Here is a 27,392-nt window from a genome sequence, read left to right as displayed (position 1 = left end):
TGTGTATATTATCCAGCTAATTGAGTTTGTTCATGAAACCATAGTTAAGTCTATTGTGTCAGTCACAATTTTATAGCTGCCTCTTGACCTGTTCTTTTAACCTCTTTCTCCTTCCTTCCTTCCCTTTCTTCCCCTCCCTTGCACAGTATATCTTTGTCGATGCGTTCTCCCAGTACCTCTGGCTCACCATGGATTTTTGCACCACCATTCAAGGCTTCCCAATTCCATTTAAAGCCGCAGACCTCCTCCTGCACAGCCAGCTCCCCAATCTTGTCCTGGGATACGACCGATCCCATCCCAACAAACAGGTGAATAAGAGAACGCGTGGCTTTCCGTAAATCTTTCCTTGGCAGCCAATGAGATGTTCTGCCTTGGAAGGGCATGAGGAATAAATTTCCTAGATCTCCCGGGGTTTTCCCTTCCTGCAAACAGGACTGGATGGAGGAAAAGTTGCCAACCCCCAGCCTTCCCCGTCTCTCCCCCCCCCCAACCTCTTTTCGGACAAGAATCCTGCTTTTGTCCTTCTTTAGCTCTGCTTGACATTGTTTGCTGGTGCTTGGAAGGAGGCAGCACCGGGATGGGGAAACGGATGCCAGGAAATGTACCGGCTTTCTTTGATTCTGCCAAGAACGATGCTGTTTGTCTTCTGTGGTCACCCACCAGTATTTTTATGGTTTCTTTCTGCTCTGATGCACCAGTGTCTTTTTTTTTGCTTAGCTACAGACAAATCCTGCCTGGGGATGAATATAATGCAGTATTTCTGTCTTTCTGGGTCTTATTAGACAGAACATTTTGTTCTGTCCCTTCCCTTTCCTTCCCCTCCTTCCCTTTCCGTTGGAAATAGGTTCAGCACTTCTTTCTTTTTCTTTTCTTTTCCTTTATTTTCCTCCCCTCCCCTCCCTTTCCTCCTCTTTCCCTTCCCTTTCCCTTTCCCTTTCCTTCAATTTTTCCTTCCCCTTTCCTCATTCCTTTCCTCTGGTTCACAGCCAAGAATCCACCTTGATGGATTATTATTTTGCTCTTCGAATTTACTTTGCCCTCCTAACTTGAACCTCAGTAGATCTTCTAATTTTTTTCAGCTATGGAAATCGGATGATTTTGGGCAAACCTGGATTATGATTCATGAACATGTGAAGTCATTTGCTTGGTAAGTTCTGTCATTTATTCCTGAGACTTCGGGGAGTCTTTATCCCCCTGCATAATTTCACTTCCGTCCAATTGGAGGGGGGGGCGATTTCAAACCAGAATTTCTCGGTCTTGTGAGATTTGGTGACCTCCCAAAATTTGGCCAATATTACAAAAAAGGGATGTTTTGTTTATTTGCAGCCCCTTCCCTTCCTCTCTCCCTCCATTGTGGTGTCCACATGGACTACAAGGCGTCTCTGGTCTCCCGATTGGAAAGCTTTGTCCTAGGAGCATTGGGAGGTGGCATACTGGGGTACTGGCAGCATTATTGAGTGTTTCTCAACCTCAGCAACTTTACAATGTATGGACTTCAACTCCCAGAATTCCCTAGCCATCGTTCTCCATTGCCCAGTGTACTGGTGGAGAAATTCTGGGAGTTGAAGTCCGAACATCATAAAGTTGCTGAAGTTGAGAAACACTAACCTACTAATCTGGGAATGTCTGCTGTGGTGTGTGTGTGTTGTGTTGTGTTGAGAGAGAGAGAGAAAGCGCAAAAGTGGCACAGTTCTTCTCCATCCCTTAATGAAGAATTCTGGTGAACACAAAAATCTTTCCCTCGTTGGAGGTCACGTTTTAATGAGTCTAAAATCAGGGGTCTCCAAACTTGGCAACTTTAAGACTTTTAAGCCAGCACGGTTGACTGGGGAATTCTGGAAGCTGAAATCCACAAGTCGTAAAGTTACCAAGTTTGGAGACTCCGGGTCTAAATGAAAAAAAAAATCATCCCATCGCTTTTTTTCCCATGCAGTAATTCCCTTCTCCCTTTTTTTCCCCCTGCCACTAAGGGGCGTGGAGCCGTACGATAAGCCAAACACAATTTACATTGAGCGGCATGAACCTAATTTGTCCTCAACAGTCCTCCGCAGCACGGATTTCTTCCAGACACGGGAAAATAAAGAGATTTTGCTGGAAGAGGTTGAGGACTTCCAGCTGAGGGACAAATATCTCTTTGCAACGAAATCTGGGGTAAGAGTTTGGGGGCTGCACCCACAAATTGCAGGAAATGCATTTCAAACAGGGAAGCCTTACTGTATCAAACCCCTTGGCAAAGTTTATTCTCCAAGTCATAGAAAGAAACCCAAGCATTTCCTTAAAAAGGTGTTCCAGGGACTCTTGATTTGTATTCAAAAATCAGTTCGTAGTTCAATTTAGATCGATGAATGCTTCTTATGAGGTTTGGCACAGTTTGCAACTGACTGGCTGCAACACGGTGCGGGTTTGAGGCCAGGAGAATAACATAAATACTGTAAGCATTTTAACATAGGCCATTAAGGGGCAAATCTCGGTTTATTTTTTCAGGAATGTTAACATGTTACCCATTCCTGGCTGGGCCTCTTGCTGGCTAGAAACTGTTCATCTCTGTTAAATTCATCCCTTAAAAACAAAAATCACAAGACTACAAAGAAGCAAAACTCTTTAAAAAAACCAGCATTAAAAGAAATGTTTTGATCTCCCTGGTCCTAAATTATAACAAAGTGGGATCACCCTTGGTTTTTTTTTCCAATCGTCTCAGCTTGGCTAGGGGAAAGAAAAGGCAGAATTGGGTGTTGATATTGATTTTACACAGAGCAGGATATGCCAGAAGCATCCCATTGAACATCTAAAAAGTGTTTTGTGTGAAGCCAGCAGTCCTGCAAAGTACCACACCAAAAAGTTGATTTTTGCACTTTGGCCCAAATGTACAATTGATTGAGGTGGGATGGCTAGATCATTGCTTTTCTCAGAGACTTCTAAGCTTTGGACAAACCTCTTTGGGTTTTTTGCAAGTTGAAAGCCTTTTACCTTGATCTCCCTTTAGAAGAGTGTTCCTCAAACAAGAGAGGGCCATTTTTTTTGTCTTCTGGACAAGATTTTAGGCATCTGCTGCCAGGTGGACCAGATGGATGTGGATGAGATGGTTGGACCTGATGAAAAGCAGTTTTTGCATTCATTGGTGACACGATTCAGATGATGTTTCTAGGGGGGGAAAAATCTCTCTTTTGCTCTCTCTCTCTCTCTCTCTCTCTCTCTCTCTCTCTCTCACATACACACACACAAACAGAGAGAGAGAGAGAGAGGGAGAGAGAGAGAGAGAGAGAGAGAGCACTTCTTTTTAATCCGCAACCACAGCATAGTTACAACATTGTGGCATTTCTTAATTGCTTGGACACCAACCAACAAGGGAATAAGTATTGGCTTAGGCTGCGAGCCCAAAACCACCAGTGTTTAAACTATCCCATTGTAGCAAATGGATCCAGTTCGTTTTGCCCGGGTGAATTTGGAGCAGCAGTTTCTGGCAAGCTCCCACGGAAAAGAGTTTTTTGTTTGTTTTTGTTTTGTTTTGTTTTTTTGTTTCAAAATCCTGCAGTGCGTGCATAGCCGCACAAAGTAATTTTGGGGATGGATACAGTCCTGTATGGGTAACCCTTGACTTAGGACCACAATGGAGGCCAAAATTTCCATTGCTGAGCAAGGCGGCTGTTAAGCGAATGGTGCCCAATTTTATGACTTTTTTTTTTTTGCCGGAGTGGTTGTTAAATGAACCGTGTGCTCGTTAAAGGAGTCCAGCTTCCCCCACTGACTCTGCTTGTTGGAAAATGTCTGGGAACAAGGTGATTGCAGGGTCTCTGGATCCTGCCACCGTCGTGAATGTTGATCCCGTGATTGTGGGGATGCTGAGATGGTCATAAATGTGAGGACCGGTCTGCCACCGTCGTGAATGTTGATCCCGTGATTGTGGGGATGCTGAGATGGTCATAAATGTGAGGACCGGTCATAAGCCACATTTTTCAGTGCTCTTATAGCTTTGAACAGTTGTGAAGCAATTGGTGGTAAGTTGAGAACTACCGAAATTAGTCTTTAAAAGGACGCTAAAAGCCTGGGAAAATTTTTTCCCCCTGGTTCTGTCCACTCTAACTTTGCTCGTCTGAACTCACCTCTAGGTCCACCGCAGAGGAGCAGGAAAGTAGCCTTTCATAAGGCAGCCATGTTTTCACAACCTGAAAACATCTCTTGGGAAAGTTGTCGTGATTTCCTGTTTCGTTTGACTGCGCTGCCTGAGTCCTGGAGGCAAAATTGTTTAAACGTTAAGCTGATATTTAGTTCTGGAACCTCAGTGGAACTTGGCGTTTGATTGAGGGCCTTGTTTTTACTTGTTTTTGGCTTGCAGAAATAGCCCCCCCCGTTGTTGTTTTTTTTTTGATTCAGGATGTAAAAGAGCCCTCACATTTGATTGTCTCTGTCCATCCCTTTCCCTTCTCAGCCTCTGTCAGGAGATCAGCTACAAACCTCTGTTCAGCTATGGGTCTCCTTTAACCGGAAGCCAATGCAGGCTGCACAGTTTGCAACAAGACACCCCATTAAGGTACGAACAAATCAGGCGGGTGGGGGGGTAGGGACTAGAAACTATTCAACCATAAACCACACCTCTATAATCAGCATGTTTTCTTTTTTGCAGGTTTTTTTTTGCAAGTTTCCATAGATTGTAAGCATCCTTTGGAACTAATGCTTTGCAAAGGAAATAATCCCCATCTTTTTTGGGTGGGTGGGTGGGTCTGAAGGTATTACTGTTGTGCCCATTGCACAGCTGAGGGAAGCTGAGACTTATCTAAAGCTACAGGGAACTCTAGGCAAAGGTGTGAGATTTTATTGGTGTTGAGATTAGATGTCACACGTTTAAGACACTTTGCCCTTTTCAATGCTTTTTATTGCCTTTTTTTTAAAAAAAAACCCACAATTTTCCACTCCCAAATTTTGTCTTGAAGGAGTATTATATTGCTGACACTTCTGAAGACCAGGTGTTTGTGTGCGTCACTTATAGTAACAACAGCACCAGCCTGTATATCTCTGAAGCTGAAGGTCTGCACTTTTCATTGACTTTGGAGAACATCCTGTATTACAGTCCTGGTGGATCAGGGAGTGACACCTTAGTAAGGTAAGGAGGTGGATGACTTTTTGGAGAAAGATGATGGGATGATGCTCCCTTTCACTTGGGGGAAAAGATAAAATAGAGGAAACAGGAAACACTCTAGGGCTTTCCAGATTCTGTTATGATAACCTACAGTACTGTGGAAGAGTCTTAGGCCATCACTGGACTTGTTATAGCAATGGTATAACAGCACTTAGACTTATATACCGCTTCACAGTGCTTTACAGCCCTCTCTAAGCAGTTTACAGAGTCAGCATAGGGCTCCCAGCATTTTTGGTCCTCATTTTACTACCCTTGGAAGGATAGAAGGCTGATTCAACCTTGAGCCGTCAGGATCGAACTGCTGGCAGTGGGCAAAGTCAGCCTGCAATACTGCATTCTAACCATTGTGCACCATGGAAGGAAGGAAGGAGGGAAGGAAGCTAAGAAGGAAGGAAGGAAGGATAGCAATAGCACTGACCTCAGAAGGATGGAAGGCTGAGTCAACCTTGAGCCGGTCAGGATTGAACTGCTTATAGTGGGCAGAGTCAGCCTGCCATACTGCATTCTAACCACTGTGCATCATGGAAGGAAAGGAAGGAAAGAAGGAAGGGGGGAGAGGGAAGGAAGGAAGGATAGCCATAGCACCGACCTCAGAAGGATGGAAGGATGAGTCACCCTTGAGTCAAATCAGGATTGAACTGCTGGTAGTGGGCAGACATGAACAAAGAAGCAGGATATTCAAGATGTGGTATTCAAATCACATATGCATGGTCATTAAAACTTTGCTAAGACAACTAAGCAGCTGGTGGCCTAAGATTTTTGCTCAGTGCCGTGTATCAGTAAAGTTGAATCTCGTGTTTCTTGCAATGTCAGTTTCCTGTCTGTGCCTACCTCTAAGGGCTGGTGGGCGAGTAAGCTCTTCTTTTGGCAGATACTTCGCAAGCGAGCCTTTTGCTGACTTCCACCGTGTTGAGGGCATTCCAGGGGTCTATATCACCACCTTGATCAACGGCTCGTTCAGCGACGAGAACATGCGCTCGGTCATCACCTTCGACAAAGGTGGGACTTGGGAATTTCTCCAGCCTCCAGAGTATACTCACTATGGCGAAAAGATAAATTGTGAGGTAATGATGCCAGCAACCAATGGAATGAAGCTGCCTTTTTGAAGGCTTTCGGATCGCTCATTGCATTCCAGGGTCCCAGTTAAGCTTCACGCAGGTTGTAAAAGTAGGTGATGTCTGGCGACATTGACCCACAGTGAGCTTATCTTTTTTGTGTTGGTCATCGTTGGGGTGCGCAAGCAGCAGTGGAAGGCAGATGTGTACGTTCTCCCACTCATGTCCGTATTTTTTTGAACAAGTGGCTTTCTCTTGCTAAACTTGTGGGTCTTGCTAAACTTGTGGGTCTCTTGGTTCATGCACTCTGCAGCATCTGTCTGGCCAATCTGTTAAGCCACATGAAAAGTTGAGTGTAATCTTTTCCTCCTATCGATCAGCTGAGTAATATCTGAAGGATGCTGTAGGGCAGGGGTGCGAGACGATATTCCAGGAGGTGCGAAAACCTGGGTTTTCAAAATTATAGTTAATTCGTTGCCATTATTTTGAACTTTTGTAAGGGTTGTGAGAATATATCAGAAGCATTCTAGGGGTGGGAACCACTGCTCTAGGATACTTTTCTCCTAGAGATTCGGGTGAAAATAGCCCTCGTCCTAACTCCCCGTGGTCAAACCTTGTCCTACTTTGATGTTGTAATGATCTGTGGGAATGGCCTTGGGAGACAGAAGGGAGAGTTACAGGCTGGAGAACCGTTACGTAAAAACACATCCCACAGAAAGACAGAGGGTGGGAAAGATGTTTTCAGAATTGACCCTACTTACTTATCTGGAGAGTAAAAGGAAAAGAGGGAAGAAATACTTTCAGTCTCGCGAGGTGGATGTCAGCCGTGCAAGGTATTCCTAACAAAGAAGCCCAACCAGGAGATCTAGCTCTGTTTTTATTGTAAGGTTACATGAACAGAATCTTGCAAGGCTGCAAACATTTCTCCCCTCCTCTCCTTTTACTCTCCGGGGAAACTAGAGAGGGTCCCTTCTGAAATTCTTCCCACCTCCTTTTCCTCCTGTGGGATGAGATTTCTTTTATATGCTGGTTGTCTAGCCTGAGGCTCTCCTTCCTGTCTCTCAAGGTCATTCCCACAGACTATTGCAGACGTTGAATCTAAGCTTATCAACAAATGTAGCAGGAATAGGTCGACATATGAGGCCTGTGGGAAGATTATGCACGTGGGATGGGAGGTTTGGTCATATTGGTTGGGAAATAAGCACCATTGCTTCTTTGTGGACCAATTCTGTGCTGTGGTGGAATGTAGTTTGGATTCCCAGGAGGGAGGGAGGGGGCGGCATTCCAGAGGAGAAAGGGACAGCAGAACTTAGATAGTTTGGTTAGGAGGAAGAGAGTTAAGATGGTTCCTCCCTAGCAATTCTCAGAGAATATCTTTAACTGTGTAAGTAGTTGCTTTAGTTTGGCAAGATTCCTACCTATAGGTGAGGAACAATTATGAAAACTACTTTGAAGTAACTCGGGTTGTCTTTCTTGCTTTTGGAGCCCGGCCTGCCCATTTTCCAGGAGGCCACCAGGAAACTTGCCAAGGCAAACTTGGGCCAAGGCAATTGTGATGCACCTTAAACGCTCAAATTCTAAATGTCTGCCGCTTGGAAGGGAAATTTGGCCCGTAGTTTCGCCCCTTGCCAAAAGAGTGGTGTGTTTTTTTAAGCAGGCAACTGAAACGATAGGTACGGAAAATGCATAAGTGCATGTTAGTAGGAATTAGCTGCAGCTTTTTGTCACCGTCCTGTGATTTTTTGAAGAGGGGCTCTTAATGAGACACACGGATTCCAGAATGCTAAACGCGTCTTGTTGGGTAGGACAAGGCGAGTGACATTTGCGTGTTTCATCTTTACTAGCTTTCTCTGGGTTGTTCACTTCACCTGGCCCAAAGACTCAGCCAGCTCCTCAACTTCCAGTTGCGCAGGATGCCCATCCTATCCAAGGAATCTGCTCCTGGACTGATCATTGCAACAGGTAGATGGCTTTTTCGGGGGGGCTTGGTTCTCTTCGATCTTCTCGCTCTCCTCTCCTTAAATTCTGCTTGGTCAAGAGTAAAAGCCCAATTAATGATAATCTTCATCTTGCTCTCTCCCTGGCCTGGCTGGCTGGCGACGATGGGCGAGGAATTCTGGGAGTTGAAGTCCATGAAACTTAAAAAGTTGCCAAGGTTGACAAACACTGCCCTAAATACAGATAGTCCTCGGCTTACGACCACAACTGAGCCCAAAATTTCTGTTGCTAAGTGAGACAGCTGTTAAAATGTGAGTTTTGCCCCATTTTACGATCTTTTACGATCTTACGGTTGCTAAGCGAATCACCAATAATATGGTGGTTAAGTGAATCTGGCCTCCCCCATCGACATTGCTTGTCAGGAGGTGGTACAAGGGCATCACGTGACCCTCCCGGGATGCTGCAACCATCACGAATCTGAGCCGATTACCAAGCGTCTGAAGTTTGATCAGCCGACCCAGGAGAGGCTGCAACGTTCGTCAGTGTGAAAAACGGTCATCAGTCACTTTTCATTCAGGGCCATTTGAACTTCGAATGGGCACTAAATGAAATGTTGCAAGCCGAGAACTACCCGTATTAGGCTTTTGTTTTGCAGCCGCAGGCACCGTCTTGAGGCACAGACAGATCGTAAGAATCGCTCCGAGATTCACGCGCTTCTCTTTGTAGGTTCTGTGGGGAAGAACATGGCAAGTAAAATGAACGTCTACATTTCCAGCAGTGCAGGTGTCAGGTGGCAAGAGGTAAGGAAATGCGGGACCCTCGTGTGGGGCAGGTGTGTGTACGGGGGCATCCCTGTAGCTCTAGAGGCATTTCAACACTAGGGAAAGGATTGTGCCACAGCTGAGCATGCACCACCTTGTGTCCCTCTGGGTCAGCAGCTTCTATAATCATTCATTCATTCATTCATTCTGTCCTGGTTCCGACAGATGAAACTCTTCAAAGAACTTCGAGGCATTGTTTACCTTAAAGATTCTTTTTTAGAGGAGCATAGCATTGGCACTAACACAGTCGAAGCCAAAATCTGAGTTCCCCTCCCCTGAGCACATAGTATAAAAGCACAATTCCCTCCTCCAATTTACAGTCATAAATCACATTCCCCAATTAGTTTGAAATGCAGGCTTTCCCTCCAGTTCTCCAACCTGCCATTTCTTATCATCTCTTGTTTCAATAACCTTGGTTCTCACACTAGGTACAGTATTGTTATGTCTAACTAAACTCTCATGCACATTCCTCCCCCCGGCATCATCTAACTCTATCTCTAACTCTAAAAGTAAAACATTTCGCTTCTCATCCAGGAAGCTTTTTCAGTTCTAACGGTTGAGACTGGAATTCCATTCCCCACCAGTCAGTTAGAACTGAAGAAGCTTCTTGGATAAGAACGTTGTCAAAGGAAAAAAAACCAAGGAAGTCTAGTTGCCTTTTGGAAAAACACCTTTGAAGCTAGGCTTAACTAAACCTTAACACCCACCCCCAGCGCCTGTGGAGAAAGGTTGCTGCCAATTTGTGGTGAATGGCGTTTTTCCTTTGCTTGCCCATCTCAATGCACCAGGCTTTTCTTCGGCAAATGCCTCACTCGAGTGTGTTGGGATGATCCGATTGTGGCAAGGAGGGGAGAGCGCAGGGTGAGCCTCCCAAAAGGTTTGGCCATGTGCCTTCCCAGTGAGGCTTGGCTGCCGTTCATGGCGGTGGCTGTTTCAGTGGGTCACTCGGCCCTGGGCTTTGCAGCCGAGCTCATCCGATGATGTGTCTTTCGGCCTGCATTCTGACATCTGCAAAGCGTTTCTGTGCTGTGAACGCAGCCCCCTCCCCTTCCTCTTTGGGGACGGGGTGGGCTTGGTTCAGCTCTTGCCCTGTCTGAAAAGAGGAAGACAGCGGCAGAAGGGAAAAAGGAACCTTTTTTTTTTCCTTGCTTGGCCTCTGGGCTCCCAAGATGCAAAAATATTTGGGAGCAACTGACATGCTCCCTTTTTGCTTTGCGGCTCTCAAGTTTTGGGACGCCCGGCTGAAATCGCATCCAAGACAACTTGGATAAGCAGAAAACCCTAAAATCTACATTTCTGCCAGCCAAAACTGGAGATGCAAAGATCTTTAGCTTGGCTTCTCCTTATCTGCTGGTTTTCCAAGGGCAGCTAGTTCTCAGCTTACAACATTTGTTTAGCGACTGTTCAAAGATACTCGCACGTATAACCTTTGCAGCGTGCCTGCAGCCACATCAGCAAAATCCAACTGCTTGGCAAACCTGCGTGTATTTACAAGGGTTGCAGCATCCCAGGATCACATGATCACCATTTTGCCACCTTCCCAGCTGGCTTCTGACAAGCAGAGTCCATGGGGGAAGTGGGGTTCGTTTAAACAACCACATGGTTCACTGCAGTGACTCACTGAACTGTGGCCAAAAGGTCATAAAATTGGATGCGACTCGACTCGCTTAATCCTGCTTAGTAGCAGAAGGACTCCTCCCACTTGGGCTCCTATGGGCTACCTGGATACTGTAGGCTTCTGCAGGAGGTATATCGAATTTTGCTGAAGTTTTCAGAGAGGCGCAGCTCCAGTAACGGGATGCCTCGAGGGGGGAAAATGACAGGCTTAGCCTTGGATGTCTTTGTTACAGCAAGCAGGAGCATGAATACCGACTTTCAGAATGCCGAATGCATTTTTCTGTCCATGCGTGTTTATATTTCTCCCTTGCGTCCCTGATCCTGATCAGACACGTGCTGTGGCCATCTCAGACCTGTGACTTTGTTTGCTTCCTCTCTCAGGTCCTGTCCGGGCCCCATTATTACTCCTGGGGAGACCACGGGGGCATCCTCATGGCCGTGACACAGGGGTCAGAAACAAACCAGCTGAAGTAAGCAAAGTACCCATAAGTCTGCCTGACCTGACATTGGAGTCCTAAACCTGGTTAATTTATCTTCCACCGGATTTGCCTTAGGGGCCTGGGAGAATGGAAAAGGGAGTCTTGATAGTCACAATCTAAAACTGTTTACTGGGTGAAGAAGTTGAAGAACTGACAAACCTTAGAGGGAAAATTTCATTCAAGTCCCTACAACCAAAGTTTCCAACAGATTGTGTGTTCCGTCCCAGTGAGCAATCTTAATTTGCATCTCGGATTTGAAAAACAGCATGTTTAGGAAAGCAGCCCAAATCAGCTCCCTTTTCCGGCTCCTGGTATCTGATTTTAAGAAAGCAGCCGTGGGCGGTGATTAAAGGAGGCAGCAGATCTCTCTCCAGTCTCCTTAATAAGGCCCTTTGAAAAACTCCAGGAAAATTCTCCGGGCGTGGTTTCCAAAATGTGCACAAGGATAGCTTATGGAGGGTGTCGCCAGGATTGTGGAGCTCTTCAATTTTATTATGTATTTATTATTTATTACGTCCAACTCTTGGAGACTGCCTGGACAAGCCTGTACGGTTTTTTTGGCAAGGACTTTCAAAAGTCGTTTGCCTTTTTCCTAGGGCTGAGAGAGTGGGACTGGCCCAAGGTCACCCAGCCATCTTTCTTGCCTAAGGCAGAACTAGAACTCACAATCTCCCAGTTTCTAGCCTGGTGGCTTCACCACTATATCAATAGTGGCTTTATTACAAACCAAGGAATGGTTGTTAGTTTTGAGCAGGATCCAAATCGCAACCAGAACAACTACTGTTGTTTTGGGGGGAAGAGATGGAGATTAATGGACTCTAAATGGACTCTGCTTTGGCTGAATTTGGCCATTCTCAGGGGCCTTGAAAGGGCCTCACTCTGCTTAGCCTGTATTGTCAGGGTGAGCAATTTGCACTCCATTTTCATTTTACAGCCCCCCCACCCTTCCCCAGAATATATTTCTGAAACCTGGCAGCGAGTTTCCAATTTCCAGCAACCTCATTCTTTAGGTTCTGGATAGAGAGGGGTAAAATAGGCATGTGATGCCACACTGCAAGCCTTAATGGGCTGTATCCTGAACTTAGAGGCAAGTAGCAAGTAACGGGGACTTTCTGAAGCAAAAGATGCTGGATTGGAGAAGGATCAAAACCAAGGTATGGCAGACGCTTCCTTGCCATTCTTTCCACGTTAGGTATAGCACGAATGAAGGGGAAACTTGGAAAACATTCACCTTCTCCAAAAAGCCAGTCTTTGTGTATGGCCTGCTGACAGAACCGGGCGAGAAAAGCACGATCTTCACCATCTTTGGATCGTACAAAGAAAATGGCCACAGTTGGCTGATTTTGCAGATCAACACCACGGACGTCCTCGGTAAGGGAAGGAGTTGGCCTCCGGTGGCGTTTCCTGATCTCGGTATAGGCCGAAGCCTGTCTTTGTAGCATGACGGGGTTTTTCTTTCCCTGCCTGCTCCTCACAATTTAACAAATAACCCCCTGCCCCCCGATGATCTCCTAGGGGTTCCTTGCACAGAAAACGATTATAAGCTGTGGTCTCCCTCCGATGAACGTGGGAACGAGTGTCTCCTGGGTCACAAGACGGTCTTCAAAAGACGGACGCCTCATGCCACATGTTTCAACGGGGAAGATTTTGATCGACCCTTCCTGGTCTCCAATTGTTCCTGCACTAGGGAAGATTACGAGTGGTAAGTCGAGGTCTCTGGTGAGTGACAGTTACGATGAATATTGGAGGGCGAGGACTTTCAAGGTAGAAGACACCTACCTTGAAAGAGATGTGGGGTTGCCTCAACAGTAACCCCCAGCCTATGTGGAGAGTGAAATCAAGGGAAAACTTAGTGAGGCCATGGGGATACGAGGGAAATGAATTCCTTATGTGTCTAGGTCAGTGATTCTCAGCCTCAGCAACTTGAAGATGTGTGGGACTTCAACTCCCAGAATTCCCCAGCCAGCAGCAGGCTGGGAGTTGAAGTCCATATACCTTCAAGGTGCTGATTTTGAGAAAAACTGCTGTTAACCTTAGGTCAAGATGTGTTCTCTTGCAGTAACAATACCAATTTCTGTCTGCCACTCTGCCTTGTCTACAGCCTGGCCTGGCTGGCTGGAGATGCTGGCTGAGGGATTCTGGGTGTTGAAGTCCACATCTCTTAAAGTTGCTGAGGTTGAGGCACACTCCACCTTGGGTGCTCTGTGGGTGATAATCCTATTTAGCTGGTTGCAATTCCTGAATTCTTGCTTTTCTAATATTTGAAACAAGATGCTTCAGAACAACAACTAAAACAGGGGTCTTCAAACTTGGCCCTTTGATGACTTGTGGACTTCAACTCCTAGAATTCCTCAGCCAGCATGCCTGGCTGAGGAATTCTGGGAGTTGAAGTCCACAACTCATAAAAGGGCCAAGCTTGAAGACTCCTGAACTAGAACAAATATTTTTTTCTTTTTTTTAACACTTCCCCGTTTAGTGATTTTGGCTTCAAGCTAAGTGAGGACCTATCCCTAGAAGTTTGCATTCCAGATCCTGAGTTTGCTGGGAAACTTTTCTCTCCTCCTGCGCTGTGCCCGGTTGGGTCAACCTACAAGAAGACCCGGGGGTAGGAAGCGAAATTTATATCCTACAAGGTTGATCATACTCATTTGTAAAGCTTTTTTTTTTTTTTGAGACAGGCGGAAATAGAATTTCAAATATATATACTTTTGCTCTAAAACAGGAATAATGAGGACAGTTGTGTCTTAGAAACTGTTTGCATAGTTTTATCTGAGCAGGATGTAGTCCTGTGCGTCACAGGCAATTAAATAAATTAAACGTCGTAAAAGAATTAAACAACATTGTAAAACAACAAATAGTTTCCTGATAATGCAGTCAAAACCAAGATGAGAATTGCAGTTGAAACATTATATAGTGGAGGATATCCTTATACAATCTAGGTAGCTGGTTAAAAGGCTAAAATGGGGAAAAAAAAGGATTTTAGGCTTTTCTTAAAGCTTGTCAGTAAAGCAGCAATTAAAATGGCAGTTACCTGTTATTTAGGTAATTGACTGTAATGGATGCTTAAAGTAGGGAAGGCAACACAATGCTCATTTTGTCACTACCCACCTGTACTCAGGTGCTGATGCACTCAATATATTTACCTGCAAATTCGTGTTGTAGGGCACTAGGGTTTCAATGCATCGCCCTCTAAAATCCAAACAGTTGCAGAAAATAATTTGTCATCCGCGTAGGTTAAAGTAGCACTTTCCCAGGGCTGTTCACTTGACAGGGGCCCTCAAATTACAACTATGTGTGTCTCTGACCAAGCACTCTTGTTTTATTGATGTTAGTTACCGCAAGATATCCGGGGACACATGTTCTGGGGGTGACGTAGAGGCTCGGTTAGAAGGGGAAACGGTACCCTGTCCATTAGCAGGTAAGCCAAGGGAGGGGAGGGGGGGCCTTTTGCAAAAACAGTACTATCCATGTTGTGTGCCTTGTAGATAAGGAAAAAGATAAAAACCTGCCTTGTGTTAAGCTTGACTTCTGCTAACTAATGAATGCACACTTAATTTTTTTTTGAGAGCAACCCAAATGGACCAGGTATCACTGCCAGCCAAGACAGTTGATCAGTAGCTTCGATGGGATGATGGGGAAATGTCTGCTACCACATTGTTCGGGCAGCATTTTTTAAAAAAACAAAAACCCAAAACTAAAATTATTGGAAATAAAAAGGTCTTAGAATTGTCCAACACTGAGAAAGGAGGGTTTCTACCTTTCCTTGAAATAAAATTACATAGTTGGGGACAGTGCTTTTTTTGTGAAAGAAAAAGGTGCCGGAACTCACACGTGTCATACAACCTGCCTTGCCTACCCTACAAGGTTTCATCCAAAAAAGGTGCCGGAGGAACTCCATTCTGAGCGTTCTATGGGAAAAAAGCTCTGGTTGGGGGTGAAAAACAGGAACTTTGCAATGTGGCCTACATTTTTTTAAAAAAGTTTGTTGGATTATGCTTTAAATCTTAGCCATTTGGGGAGGAAAATCAAGACATTTCACTCTTGACATCAGCTGGAAAGGATGCTACAGAAGCAGAGCGTTTGCAGTCGTCCCTTTCTGATATTTGAGCTCAGAAAATGCTCCTTCCAAAATGTAAAATCCTGGTTCAAAACATTCATTCATAGGCTGATTTTTTTTTTGGCAGAGGAAAATGAGTTCATCTTGTATGCAACAAGATACTCCATCCATCGGTACGATCTCTCATCTGGGCTGACTGAAGATTTGCCTTTGACCGGGCTGCGTGGGGCAGTGGCCCTTGACTTTGATTACAGCCACAACTGCCTCTACTGGGCTGATGTAACTCTTGAAATTATCCAGGTTAGAGACTTCTGTGCTCTCTGTTGATGCGAGGACATTCTAGCAGATACTTCCTCCTAATTCTGCTACTTCTTCCAAAGGTCTTTTTGAGTGTAGAGAAAAAAGTGAGCTATAAAGTATAATGTGGGTATTTGTTATTTTCTGAAGTTGACTCAGAGGGAAAAACCCTAGGTGCTACTTCTTCTAAGTTGACCACCAGTAACGGCTGGAAGTTCTAGGCCAAGAGTGTCCAACATTGGCCAACTTTAAGACTTTGTGGACTTCAACTCCCAGAATTGCTGGCTGGTTAATTCTGGGAGTTGAAGTCCACAAGTCTTAAAGTTGCCAAGGTTGGACACATCTGTTCTAGGCAATGCAATCTTAAAGTTGCAGTGTCAGTGGATATTTTCCATCCCTTCTTAGTTTCAGGGACCACTTCTTGAGTTTTGTTGGCATCAAACTTAGCAGTTGACTTCCCTAATGGCTCTGATCTGTTATTTTCAGCGTCTCTGTCTCAACGGAAGTTCTGGGCAGGAAGTGATCATCGGCACTGGCCTGGAGACGGTCGAAGCATTGGTCTTCGAGCCCATCAGTCAACTGCTTTACTGGGTGAACGCCGGCATCCCCAAAATCGAGGTATGCCTCCTTCTGCTCATAGGAAGGAAGCCAACAACTCAAGAAGGAAGCCTATCACTCAAGCAGAACTCCACCCCAGACAGGCAGCATGACATTTTCTTGAATTTTTACTCTGTGTATTTGGACTTTGTTTCCTCTGTAGCAACAGAACTGGTCGCTTCAACGGTGAGATGGGTGGCATATCGATTAAATAAAGAAAGAAAGGATTTGCACCAAGGAGGAGGGTGCTCTTCCTCCTAATTAACCACTAATTAACTTGGTCTCTAAAAGAAGCCAAAGAAAGAGACGAATGGATCCACCTTGTCTGGACCAGGCTGTTGGCTTGTTTTAAACTTAGGTTCCTGAATTATTCATCATTACAGAATAACAAAAGTTAGAAGGAGCATTTGAGTTCTTCTGGTCCAACCCTCTGCTCACGCAGGAGACTCTATATCTTTTCAGACAAGTGGTTGTCCATTCTCTTCTTAAAAACCTCCAGTGATGGAGCACCCACAACTTCTGGAGAGAAGTTGTTCCACTGGTTAATTGTACTCAATGTTAGGAAATTTCTCCTTAGTTCTAGGTTGCTTCCCTCCTTGATTGGTCTCCATTTGTTGCTTCTTGTCCTGCCTTCAGCAGCTTTGGAGAATAGGTTGATTCCCCTCTCCTTTGTGGCAGCCCCTTAGATATTGGAACACTGTCATTATGTCACCCCTGGCCTTCCTTTTCATTAAATTAGGCTGCATTCAGTCATCAAACGTAGATCATAAGCCATGGTTTGGAAAATGCAGTGGCTTGATACTGGGTTCCAATGGTCCTGACACTGCCCAGGACAGCAGACAGAAAGCGCCATATGCTATGAATGGTACATCTTCCTTTTTTGTTTCCACTCTCTGACTAAAGAGAGATCTACAGGTGTTGATTTGTCTGGCCCTCATGCTGGAGACATCAAGACCTTTCCCCCAGAGTGGATGTAACTGTACATTGTATCACAGTGGTTATCATTATCTACCACCGGGAGGCATTCCACAGCCTGTTTTATTCTGGCTGGACTTTGTCAGGAGTTTTATTCGGAGTGGTCAACCTCATTTGGGATGGATGCACAGCATGTAAGACCTAACCTTTGGGGCTCCCCATGCCTGATGACTTCCAGCTTCAACTAAGCCAGCTGTGTAGTGCCTCTGACTAGTTCAGTAACAATAATAGTGTGGTAGTATCATCGTTCTCCAATTTGTGGTCTTCACCCAGGTGGCCAACCCAGATGGGGACTTGCGTCTTACCATTTTAAATTCCTCGGTGCTTGAGCGACCCCGGGCCCTAACTCTGGTGCCCAAAGAAGGGTGAGTAGGAAGCCCCTATCCTTGGATCTTGTTGATGTTCTCTTTGGAGTCAGAGGACCCCCATCCAGAAAGTTGAATCTCACATCTTGAAATTTCTCTGGGTTGAAAAGTATCCTAAATTAATGAGGAGAATTACATTCAATCCTAGTTCTGGTCCAACGTAAGCTTCGTGTTTTCCTCTGCCTCTTGTTTGTTGCGCCTTCTGTTCCCAGGCTGATGTTCTGGACAGACTGGGGGGATTCCCGGCCGGGTATTTATCGAAGCGAAATGGACGGCTCCTCTGCTTCTTGCATCGTCTCTGAGGGAGTAAAGTGGCCAAATGGGATTTCGGCAGATGACCATTGGATCTACTGGACCGAGGCCTACATGGACAGGATTGAGCGGGTCGATTTCAATGGCAGGCAGAGATCAGTGATCTTGGATAGTCTTCCTCATCCCTATGCCATTGCTGTGTTTAAGGTACTTCTGGAACCCTCCACGATAGAACAGGCATTATCCACCTAGAACCCGCTATGGTAAATCAGGCAACACCCATCTAGAACTCTCCACGATGGAGCAGGCTTCATTCATTTAGAACCATCCATGATAGAGCAGACATAATCTAGAACCCTCTATGACACAGCAGTCTTCATTTAGAACTCTCTATGATAGAGCAGATATTATCTGCCTGGGACCCTCCATGATAGAGCAGACATAATCTAGAACCCTCCATGATCGAGCAGACACAGCCTAGAACTGTATGGTAGAGCAGACAATATCAATCTAGAACCTTCGATGATAAGGCGGGCATCAACCTGGAACCCTTTATGATAGAACACAGTCAATCTAAAACCCTCTAGGGGCCAAAAAGAGTTGTGTTTGATTCCTAGAGACTTTACGGACAAATCCAGTGGGATGAAAATCAAGGTCTTTTTTCTGGGATTTTTTTTAAACTTTCCCAGTCTAATCTATAGTTCTGGGATTCCTAATAGTTTTTTTTTTTCATCCAAGTCCTAACCAACTCAGCCCTGCTTAGTTTCCCAACTCGGATAAATTTGGCCAGACATATTGGACTTCATTATTCATAATCTCCAGGCAGCTTGTTCTTAGTTCTCAGAACCACCATGGGTGTGAGGCAGAGCAGAGCTATCCATCCTGGGTTGCTAATTGCTTATACAAATCAAAGCAGGAGCAAGAGATTTTGGGTGCCCTAGAATAATTATTTATTACGCTTTATAAGGTATTGTTCTTGGCTTAGTTTTGCACGTGAAGTCAACCCTCATGGGTGGATTATGAATTTAATAGAGGCTAAGTATTATTGCTAAGTCTTTGTACAATTAGCATGGTTTGGAACTTGCTTGTATGGTTGTGTCTTTCATCTGCCTCCATGTCTGGTCCTCCACTGAACGTTTAAAAATGAAAAGGTTTCCTTTATTCCCCACCCCACCCCCCAGAATGATATTTATTGGAACGATTGGTCGCAACTGAGCATCTTCAGAGCCTCCAAGCATAACGGAGCCAGAATGGAGACCTTGGTTGACCATCTCAATAGTGTGATGGACATGAAAATCTTCTATCACGGAAAGATTGCAGGTATTTGCTGGTCCACCACCAAACATTGCCTTTAGTTCTCTGATGCATCTCCCTTGAAATAATTTTCCCGACTGAGCATAATTAAAAATAACAATTCAGTGGCAACTCTGGAAGGCCATTGTCCGCAGAGATTCTCAATCATCCAGGTCAGGATTGACCCAAAGGCACTTTTCCAAAAGGCAACTGGACTTTCTTGAGTTTTTTTTCTTTGGAAATCTTTTGCTCCACGTCTGAGAAGCTTCTTGGATGAGAAGCGAAGCATTTTCAAAGAAAAAACCCCCAAGAAAAATCCAGTTGCCTTTTGGAAAAGCGCCTTTGGGACATCTGGAAGGCAACCTGTTCTGAAGTTTCACAATGTACATTTCTGATTCACAAAGTACTTTCTTCCTTCTTCTCTCTTCTGGACAGGGAAGAATGCGTGTGCAGAGAAGCCATGCAGCCTGCTGTGTTTGCCTAGGGCTAACAATAACTACAGTTGTCGATGTCCTGATGGAGTCACCAGCCATGCGCTCCAATCTGGGGAGATGAGATGTGATTGTCCACCCAACTATCACTTGAAGAATGGCACCTGCGTAAAAGAAGGTAAGGGATACACCTGGGTGCTAGAGTGTTAGATAGCATCTCAAATTGCATTGTATTATACTTATTTACCAGACAAATTTATGTAGCCACCCAATTCGCACATAGATGATCACAGGTGGCTTGCACCATTTAAAACAATCCACCATGTATTGCCAGAATTATATGGATGCCAGAAAAATGCTTTGGAGTGTTTCGGAATGCAAATGCAGCCCTTTAAATCGTCTGCCTCTTTTCGGCAAGATCACAAGGCAGTGCAGGATCCTGGGAAGTGATGCAGCTGCTTTAAAGAGTAGTCTTGTGTTTCTGCCCGGACCAAGTAACCATTTCCAAACAATTTCTGGATAGTTGCACAGCCTTAAAGCAATTTGTTAGGGTCTTCTGGAGAAGTGCAAAATTATTCATGTACAACAATTCATGTTGGTTCTTGCTGGTTTGTTCCTGGACCCAAACATGAATTGGGTTAGATATGGAACGAAATGGAGCTGTTTTGTCCTGGATACAGACAAAAATTCCAATTGTTCTGGGCAGAAATGTTTGGGGAGAGAAAGGTGGTAGAATCCATGGCTGTTGGACCAGTATTTTTCAACCTTGCCAATTTTAGCAGACTGGAGAATTCTGGGAGTTGCAGTCCACCCATCTTAAAATGGCCAAGGATGAGAAAGGTTATTCTGGATACGTTGTCTCTGAGAGCTGCTATGAAGCTTCTTCATCACAAAGGCTGTTTTTCTGGAAGCTTTCTTGCTGGGAACTGGGATGCTTGACTAGATGTTGGGTTCATTAAATTCACATTGTCCTTTTTTTTAATGGCTGATTATCTGTGCTGTTCTCCTCCTCTGCCTCTCTTCATTGCCACCAACATCCAGAAAACACCTGTCTCTCCAACCAGTACAGATGCTCAAATGGGAATTGCATTAATAACATCTGGAAATGTGACAATGACAATGACTGTGGGGACATGAGCGATGAAAAGAACTGCCGTAAGTCATGTGGATAATTTTTTTTGGGGGGGAGGGAGAATTTGCATAAGCAAATGATCAAAAACAGCCCCTCTTCAAAGAATCTTAGATAAATCTTGACACGCAACACATCGACCGTGAGGAAAGGACAAAGGGCCTTTTTGGTTAGGATGGAATAAGGAGGAACTTCCTGACCATGAGAACAATTAATCAAAAGAGCAGACTGCCTTCCAGAGAAGCAGGTGCTCCATTGCTGAGGTTTTCAAGAAAAGATTGGACAACCATGTGTCCAGGATGATAAAAGGACTCTTGCCCTGAATAAGAGAGGGTTGGACTAGAAGACCTCCACAAGGTCCCTTCCAGCCCTATGATTTCTAATTTGGGGAGAGTTTTTCTGTTTTTAAGAGATGAAGTGATGCCCTGAAGCTTCTGCAAAGCTTAAGCTTCACATTTGGTCCTTCAGCCCTTTCCTCCATTAGTCCACGGATCCCCAACCCCTAGGCCGTGGCTGACTATCGGCTCACGGGCCCTTTAGAACCAGAGTGCAGAAGCAGCGGGCGAGCGTGTGCATGCATCTCCACTTTCGAGTGCAGCGGGTGGGTGGGCAGGCATGTGTGCAGCTCCATTTGTGTGAGTGGTGGGTATGTGTACTTGCTGCTGGCACGGAACCATCCCCTCTTCCTCCTCCCGTCCCCGTTGGTCCACAAAGCTGGAAAGGTTGGCGACCGCTTCATTAGACCATTTGTTGGTCCTACCAAAACTGTCTAAGAGAGCTGATGCCTCTGAACTGAGTCCTGGTGGGCCTACTTTCGTGTTGGTGCTGCTGCTGATGTCTCCAAATGATATCTTGATGATGTTAGAAGGTCTCTGTCGACGCTGCTAACATTGGATGTTCTTGCTTTGACAACATACGGAGATGCAGCCTTTTTCTTTAACTTGTGTGTTACTCTTAGAGTTAGAATTAGATGATACTGGGGGGGGGGGAGGAGGAAGAATGTGTATGGGAATTAGTTAGACATAACAATAGTAGTAGTGTATGATTCAAGGTTGTTTGAAATGAGAGATGGGAAGAAGTTGCAGGTTGGAGAACTGGAGGGAAAGTCCGCATTTCAAACTAATTGGAGAATGTGATTTATGATTGTTAATTAGAGGAGGGAATTGTGCTTTAATACTATGTGTTCAGGGGAAGGGAATTCAGATTTTGGCTTCGACCATGTACGTGCCAATGCTATGCTTCTCAAATAAAGATTCTTTAAGGTAAACAATGCCTCAAAGTTCTTTGAAGAGTTTCATCTGTCGGAACCATGACAGTCTCTTTTTCCTTCTGTTTTAACAGCAACCACTGTGTGTGATCCTGACACCCAATTCCGTTGCCACGAATCAGGGACCTGTGTCCCCCTGTCCTATAAGTGTGATCTGGAGGATGATTGCGGAGACAGTAGTGACGAGAGCCACTGTGGTAAGCTCAGGAGAAGATCTCTGGCCCTTCTGACATGTCTCAAATGTCTCTTCGTTGACCTGGATACAGACGGACCATTGCATAGATGGTTGAGACACTGCACCTACTGTGCTGGGGAGTTATAGTTTGGCAGTTAATGCCCCCCAAGAAAACAGGCAAGAAGAGCCTTTTCCAAAAAGTGATATATTTGTAAACTCAGGCTGTGACTCCTGCCATGGCAGATTTTATGTCTACTACTAGATTTTGTGATAGTATTACTTGGGTGGACACCAAACATTTGGGTGAGCTTATGTAAGGCGAAAGAAGGAAAGTTGGGCCTCAACCTATTTTCCAGAGAAAGCCACCTCATCTGGCATTTCTCTCCACCATTTGGCCCCAGTGAGGCATTGTGACGTGTTAGCTACGTGCAACTGTGTCTTTCTTGCAGAAAGGAGATTGTTCCAGAAAGTCTGTTGGGATGGGATGGGATAGGAGGCATCAAATAGAAAATGATTGGGTCCTTCCTTCAGACTCAGCCATAATGTTTGGGCTCCAGTTGCACACAACGAGTTAACCTGTGGTTTCATTCAATTAATCACGATTATACAAACCATGGTGCATTGTGCAAGGCTCAGTTATGGTCAGCCTATTTGATAGTGAGATATAAGCTGAGTTTCCACCCACACCATTTTCTCCTGCAATTTTTCAGAAGCCCATCAATGTCAGAACGATGAGTTCAGCTGTAATTTGGGGATGTGTATCCGTCTCTCCTGGAAATGCGATGGTGACAATGACTGTCGGGATTGGTCGGATGAAGCAAACTGCACGGGTGAACATCCTCTCCCTCTCTCCCTCCCTCCCTCCCTCTCTCAATGAAAGGATTAAGCCATTAATTGGAGGTGTTCTTCAGTAGACAACGTCTGGTGCAAATGTAAACAGCTTCCTTGGAATTTGCTTTATAACACAGGATATACCTGGTGTTATAATGCATCTCATTTTATAATACATTGTGCAGCTAGTTTTATAACACGAGGCACAAAGGTGTGCTTTCCCACTGTGCTGTTGTCAACTTGATAGCAGTACTGAGGAACATCGAAACTGACACCCTGGCTTGGTTTATATATTTTATTTATGTATTTATTTGTATACTGACTTTTATTGTTTTTGATAAATAACACAAGGCAGTGAACTTACCCAGTTACACCTCCCTTCTCCTATTTCTCCCCTCCCCCCCCATGAGGTGGGTTGGGCTGAGAGAGAATGACTGGCACAAAGTCACCCAGCCATCTTTCATGCCTAAGGCAGGACTAGCACTCACAGTCTTCTGATGATTTGTCCAAAGTCACCCAGCTGGCTTTCATGCCTAAGGCAGGACTAGAATTAATCATCACCTGGTTTTGAGCCTGGTACTTTAGATCATTAGACCAAACTGGCTCTCTCTCCGTATTGGGCCTGGTGCTCCTTTAGGGATGAGAACTAAAAAGTTTCAGCTGGTCTCTTCTTTCCCTAATTAAAACAACTCACTTTGCCATCTCTGCCAGCTTTAAACCACTCTTTTGAGGCTGGCTTATTTATTTATTCATTTAACTAGTTCCCATAGCCGCCCCACGCTCCTGGAGAGAGATTGATCCTTCTCACCCCCTCCTTTGGATGGAGGCCGAGAGACTTTTATTGAAGTAAGGAAGATGCCTGGGGTTGTAACTCACACCTCCTTGAAGGGCAAACAGATAGGCTGTCTGTAAGCCACAGGACTTGCTAATTAGTGTCATGTAATGTCCCATTTTATGGCCCACCCCTATTTGCATGCCAGCTCTGACAGATTCTAAAATAGACCAATCTATAGTCAAGTGGCATGAACATCCCGCGGTTGATTTCTCTTTGTTCCTGGATAAGAAGCCCTTCCAAAAAAAACCCGCCAGCTTGATTTTAATCTCATATTCTTAAGATCTGGCTTGAAATGACTCTGGAGTTATTTTTAAAAAGGTTCCTCCCTCAGCTTTTGCAGGTTGAGGTAAGACGCTTCCTGGAAAATAATTACTTTTCACAGTGAATACTTAATAGAATATCACCCCCAGAAGATCATGACAGCTTGGAATGTTGTAAAAAAACACGTCAGTCTCTCAGGCTGGTATAAGGAGCAGAGAACTTAACTAGGATGGCGAAGTTGATTTTCCTTCTTGATAAAAAGGGATCTCAAGTATATAATGACACTAAGATGGAAGTGCCAGAACCGCAGGGATGGTTATTTTGTACTCAGAGCTACTCCATTTTGTATTTCTAGCAAAATTTGAGGTTCTTTAAGGCAGTCCACAAGTCTTAAAGTTGCCGAGATTGGACACCCCTGCTTTAAGGTTTCTAGCGTTACATTCTATAACTCCTATTTAAGAAGAAAAGCATTGTGGCTCTTTAGGATCGTGTTTTGGATAGAGCAGGGGTTCAGAAAAATACAGGGGTTTGTGAAAAAGGACAGCACTATATGTCACCTATTGGAATTGCACATCATCATCATCATCATCATCATCATCATCATCATTATTATTATTATTATTATTATTATTATTATTAATTATTATTATTAAAAAATACCCCATCAATTGATGCTGGGCAGGGGAAAGCCTCTTTTCTTTGCAAAAAGCATTAGTTAGTGGTGGGATTTACAGCCACAAATACGTTTTTACTGCTGGTTTGAGGAGAAGGTTTGGGCAAGCCGAGAAAGAATGGTTTGCCAGGGGCTGTTCTAGCGAAGATCAAAGTCAGCTTCGAAGATCAAAGTCAGCTTCGTAAGCTTTGGGACACACAGCAGGGCAAGCCTGTCCCTTTTCAGCTTTTCTTGTGCATTTTCCTAAGGCCGATCCTGCCTGACAGGCTGAGATGGTCAGCTTGACCTGATCCAATATAGCAGGGGTGTATTCTTGTTACCCAACAATGTGAAGGACAGTCGTTTCAGTGTTTTAAGACAGCTCAGCCATGCCTGTTAAATTTCTTTTTCCAGGCTGCTGTGGTTTGCAAACACAGCTGGTGGCCTACAGCTATCTTTAGCTTAGTTGCATTCAGACAACCGATTACACTGGGTGACTGAGTTAACTCATTTTCGAAGCCTGCCTTTGGGCTGAACGACTGATCCCTGGTTGGCAGGGTCACTGGAGATGGTGTGTAGCCAGAAGGGGTTTGTTATCTTGATTTCCACATTCTCTCCTCCCCTTCCTTCTTTCCTGCTTTGGTCCCTCCATGCCGGGTTAAGTCAACACTGGAGATGTTATCTAGTTGGATAACGAAACATCTGCAAGAAAACAACCAAACTCAGAGAGCACCAAGGCTCCCACAGTAAGTCAACCATCTGCGTTGTGTTGCTTTTAGCTGTTCATCACACTTGTGAAGCCTCCAGTTTCCGCTGCCAAAATGGTCACTGCATCCCCCAGAGATGGGCTTGTGATGGAGACATGGATTGTCAAGATGGAACGGATGAAGACCCCGTCAGTTGTGGTAATGGACTTTCTAGATATAGGCAAACTCTCTTTCACTCTTGACTTTTAACTTTCTCTTAACACGGACCACGGTCAAACATCTCCTAGTAAACTAGATCAATTCATCAGAAGGTCTAGAACTTTTAATAAGATACTTTATTATAGCAAGACCAAGATGCAGTTACAATAATTCCAGCGTATCAAGTGGGAGCACTGTATACAATCAATGTTCAAGTCTCTTGTGCCTCTTCTGTGTAAATGGCTAAAGACATTTCTCTTTTGGGTAGGTGGGCGAGTAGTAGGTGGGTGAGTAGGTGCAGAGAGGCAGTTTCCATCTTTTTCTTGTGTTGGTGGTAGCCAGATCTGGTACCATGTGAGAATATCTAAAAGGTTAAATCATAGCAACTGGACCAACATTTGTTTAATATGAGACCTTCCGTTGCTCATGCAAGCAACTTCATCAGTCACAATAAAAATTAGATAGAGAGTTGTCAGAATGTACCAACTCTTAACATACCAACTTCAGGGGTTTCCTCCCCAAAATGTATTGCAATGTATCAATGAAGACTCAATCGTCCAGGCCAAAAGGATCTGAAATGGTTAAATCATGGAAACTGAACCAAAATTGGTACATTCCAAGGACTCTCTGCCTCTCTGCTGATCTAATTTTTATTTTGACTGATGAAGCTGCTTGGATGAGCAATGGAAGGTCTCAGATTAGCAAATGTTGGTCCAGTTGCCACGATTTAACCTTTTAGATACTTCTGGCCCGGATGATCGAGTTTCCACTTGACCATGTGAGAAGTCATTTTCACAGCCAGCTCGTCACCTTCTACCCAGTTCTCATTGCTTTGGTAAAAACCGGAGACGTTCATTCTAGGTCTGCTGGGAGTCTCGTGTATTTTAAACTTAAGTTTGCTTTCTTTGCTTCCTCGCGGGATCGGTTGGCAGAGAAGAAATGCAATGGTTTCCAGTGCTCGACGGGGGTGTGCATCCCTTCTAGCAAGCGGTGCAATGGGGTGCAGGACTGTTCCGATGGCTCAGATGAACAACACTGTGGTGAGTGTACTGGAGTGTGAACGTTGCAGCCAGGGTGACAGTGGGGTGGCTGGGTAACCAGAAAGGAAACAGACTCCCAGACATTGGAGAACAACGTTTAATTAGCATTTGCAATTGTTCGTTTCACTCTGCGAGTACAGGTAGCCCTACAACTTAACAACCATTTAATTTAGGGACCGTTTTGAAAGGACAATAGAGCTGAGGAAAGCAACTTGTATCTGGTCCTCCCATTTACGACTCTTGCAGCATCCCCATGGTCACACGATCGAAGTTTGGGCACTTAGAGCAAATTGGGCCACTGAAATTTTGGGCCCAGTTGTGCTTGTGAGTCAAGGGCTACCTGTAAAACTTTCTTTCCCAATGCTTATTCTCTGCTTCCTGCCACCCTTGCTCTGCTTTGCCACTCTGGAGAATCCCTCTGTACACGCTACATGGATTTCATGTGCAAGAACCGGCAACAGTGCCTGCTGCGTTCCATGGTATGTGATGGCACCGTGCATTGCCGCGATGGCTCGGATGAAGATCCTGCCTACGCCGGGTGTTGTAAGTGAAGCTGCTAGGAAGATGGGATTTCCAGGGTTACAGCATTTCCCTTCCCTAAACATGAGCTGTGTTGCTTGCAGCCCAGGATCCAGAGTTCCATCGCACTTGTGACCAGTTCAGCTTCCAGTGTCAGAATGGCGTGTGCGTCAGCTTGGTGTGGAAATGTGATGGCACCGATGATTGTGGAGATTACTCGGACGAGGCAAACTGTGGTGAGTGGAGAAGGTTCCCCTACAACAGGGGTAGGCAACCTTGGCTCTTTAATGACCCGTGGACTTCAACTCCCAGAATTCCTGAGCCGGCATGGCTCAGCGTGGAAACCTCCCCCTTTCTCCTCAGCATGGCTGGCTCAGGAATTCTGGGAGTTGAAGTCCACCAGTCATAAAAGAGCCAAGGTTGCCTACCTCTGCGGCCTAGAAGGAAAGGCGACATTGTGGGTGTGG

At 44.9% G+C, this 27,392-nt stretch overlaps 1 protein-coding gene across 2 annotated transcripts in view; it reads left to right on the top strand.

The window, feature by feature from the left end:
- SORL1 (sortilin related receptor 1) overlaps window positions 1-27,392 on the top strand; it is a 60,861-nt gene that overhangs the window by 16,226 nt on the left and 17,243 nt on the right. The window contains exons 4-29 of one of the 2 annotated variants that reach the window (XM_083368728.1): window positions 147-308; window positions 1,080-1,147; window positions 1,971-2,151; window positions 4,427-4,528; window positions 4,929-5,098; window positions 6,006-6,198; window positions 8,034-8,151; window positions 8,854-8,927; window positions 10,947-11,035; window positions 12,237-12,415; window positions 12,560-12,746; window positions 13,521-13,649; window positions 14,377-14,462; window positions 15,229-15,401; window positions 15,885-16,016; window positions 17,244-17,335; window positions 17,548-17,794; window positions 18,769-18,907; window positions 19,316-19,489; window positions 20,353-20,466; window positions 21,782-21,904; window positions 22,593-22,712; window positions 25,241-25,366; window positions 26,299-26,406; window positions 26,818-26,949; window positions 27,030-27,161. In XM_083368728.1, coding sequence (XP_083224854.1) covers window positions 147-308; window positions 1,080-1,147; window positions 1,971-2,151; window positions 4,427-4,528; window positions 4,929-5,098; window positions 6,006-6,198; window positions 8,034-8,151; window positions 8,854-8,927; window positions 10,947-11,035; window positions 12,237-12,415; window positions 12,560-12,746; window positions 13,521-13,649; window positions 14,377-14,462; window positions 15,229-15,401; window positions 15,885-16,016; window positions 17,244-17,335; window positions 17,548-17,794; window positions 18,769-18,907; window positions 19,316-19,489; window positions 20,353-20,466; window positions 21,782-21,904; window positions 22,593-22,712; window positions 25,241-25,366; window positions 26,299-26,406; window positions 26,818-26,949; window positions 27,030-27,161 — 3,550 coding nt within the window. The remainder of the gene's footprint in view (window positions 1-146; window positions 309-1,079; window positions 1,148-1,970; window positions 2,152-4,426; window positions 4,529-4,928; window positions 5,099-6,005; window positions 6,199-8,033; window positions 8,152-8,853; window positions 8,928-10,946; window positions 11,036-12,236; window positions 12,416-12,559; window positions 12,747-13,520; window positions 13,650-14,376; window positions 14,463-15,228; window positions 15,402-15,884; window positions 16,017-17,243; window positions 17,336-17,547; window positions 17,795-18,768; window positions 18,908-19,315; window positions 19,490-20,352; window positions 20,467-21,781; window positions 21,905-22,592; window positions 22,713-25,240; window positions 25,367-26,298; window positions 26,407-26,817; window positions 26,950-27,029; window positions 27,162-27,392) is intronic. The other variant, XM_083368729.1, reaches the window with a different exon arrangement.

This window comes from Vipera ursinii, assembly GCF_947247035.1.
Source record: "Vipera ursinii genome assembly, chromosome: 8".
NCBI lineage: Eukaryota > Metazoa > Chordata > Lepidosauria > Squamata > Viperidae > Vipera > Vipera ursinii.
Note: the sequence above shows the minus strand (reverse complement) of the source record. Positions and strands in the feature narration are given on the sequence as shown.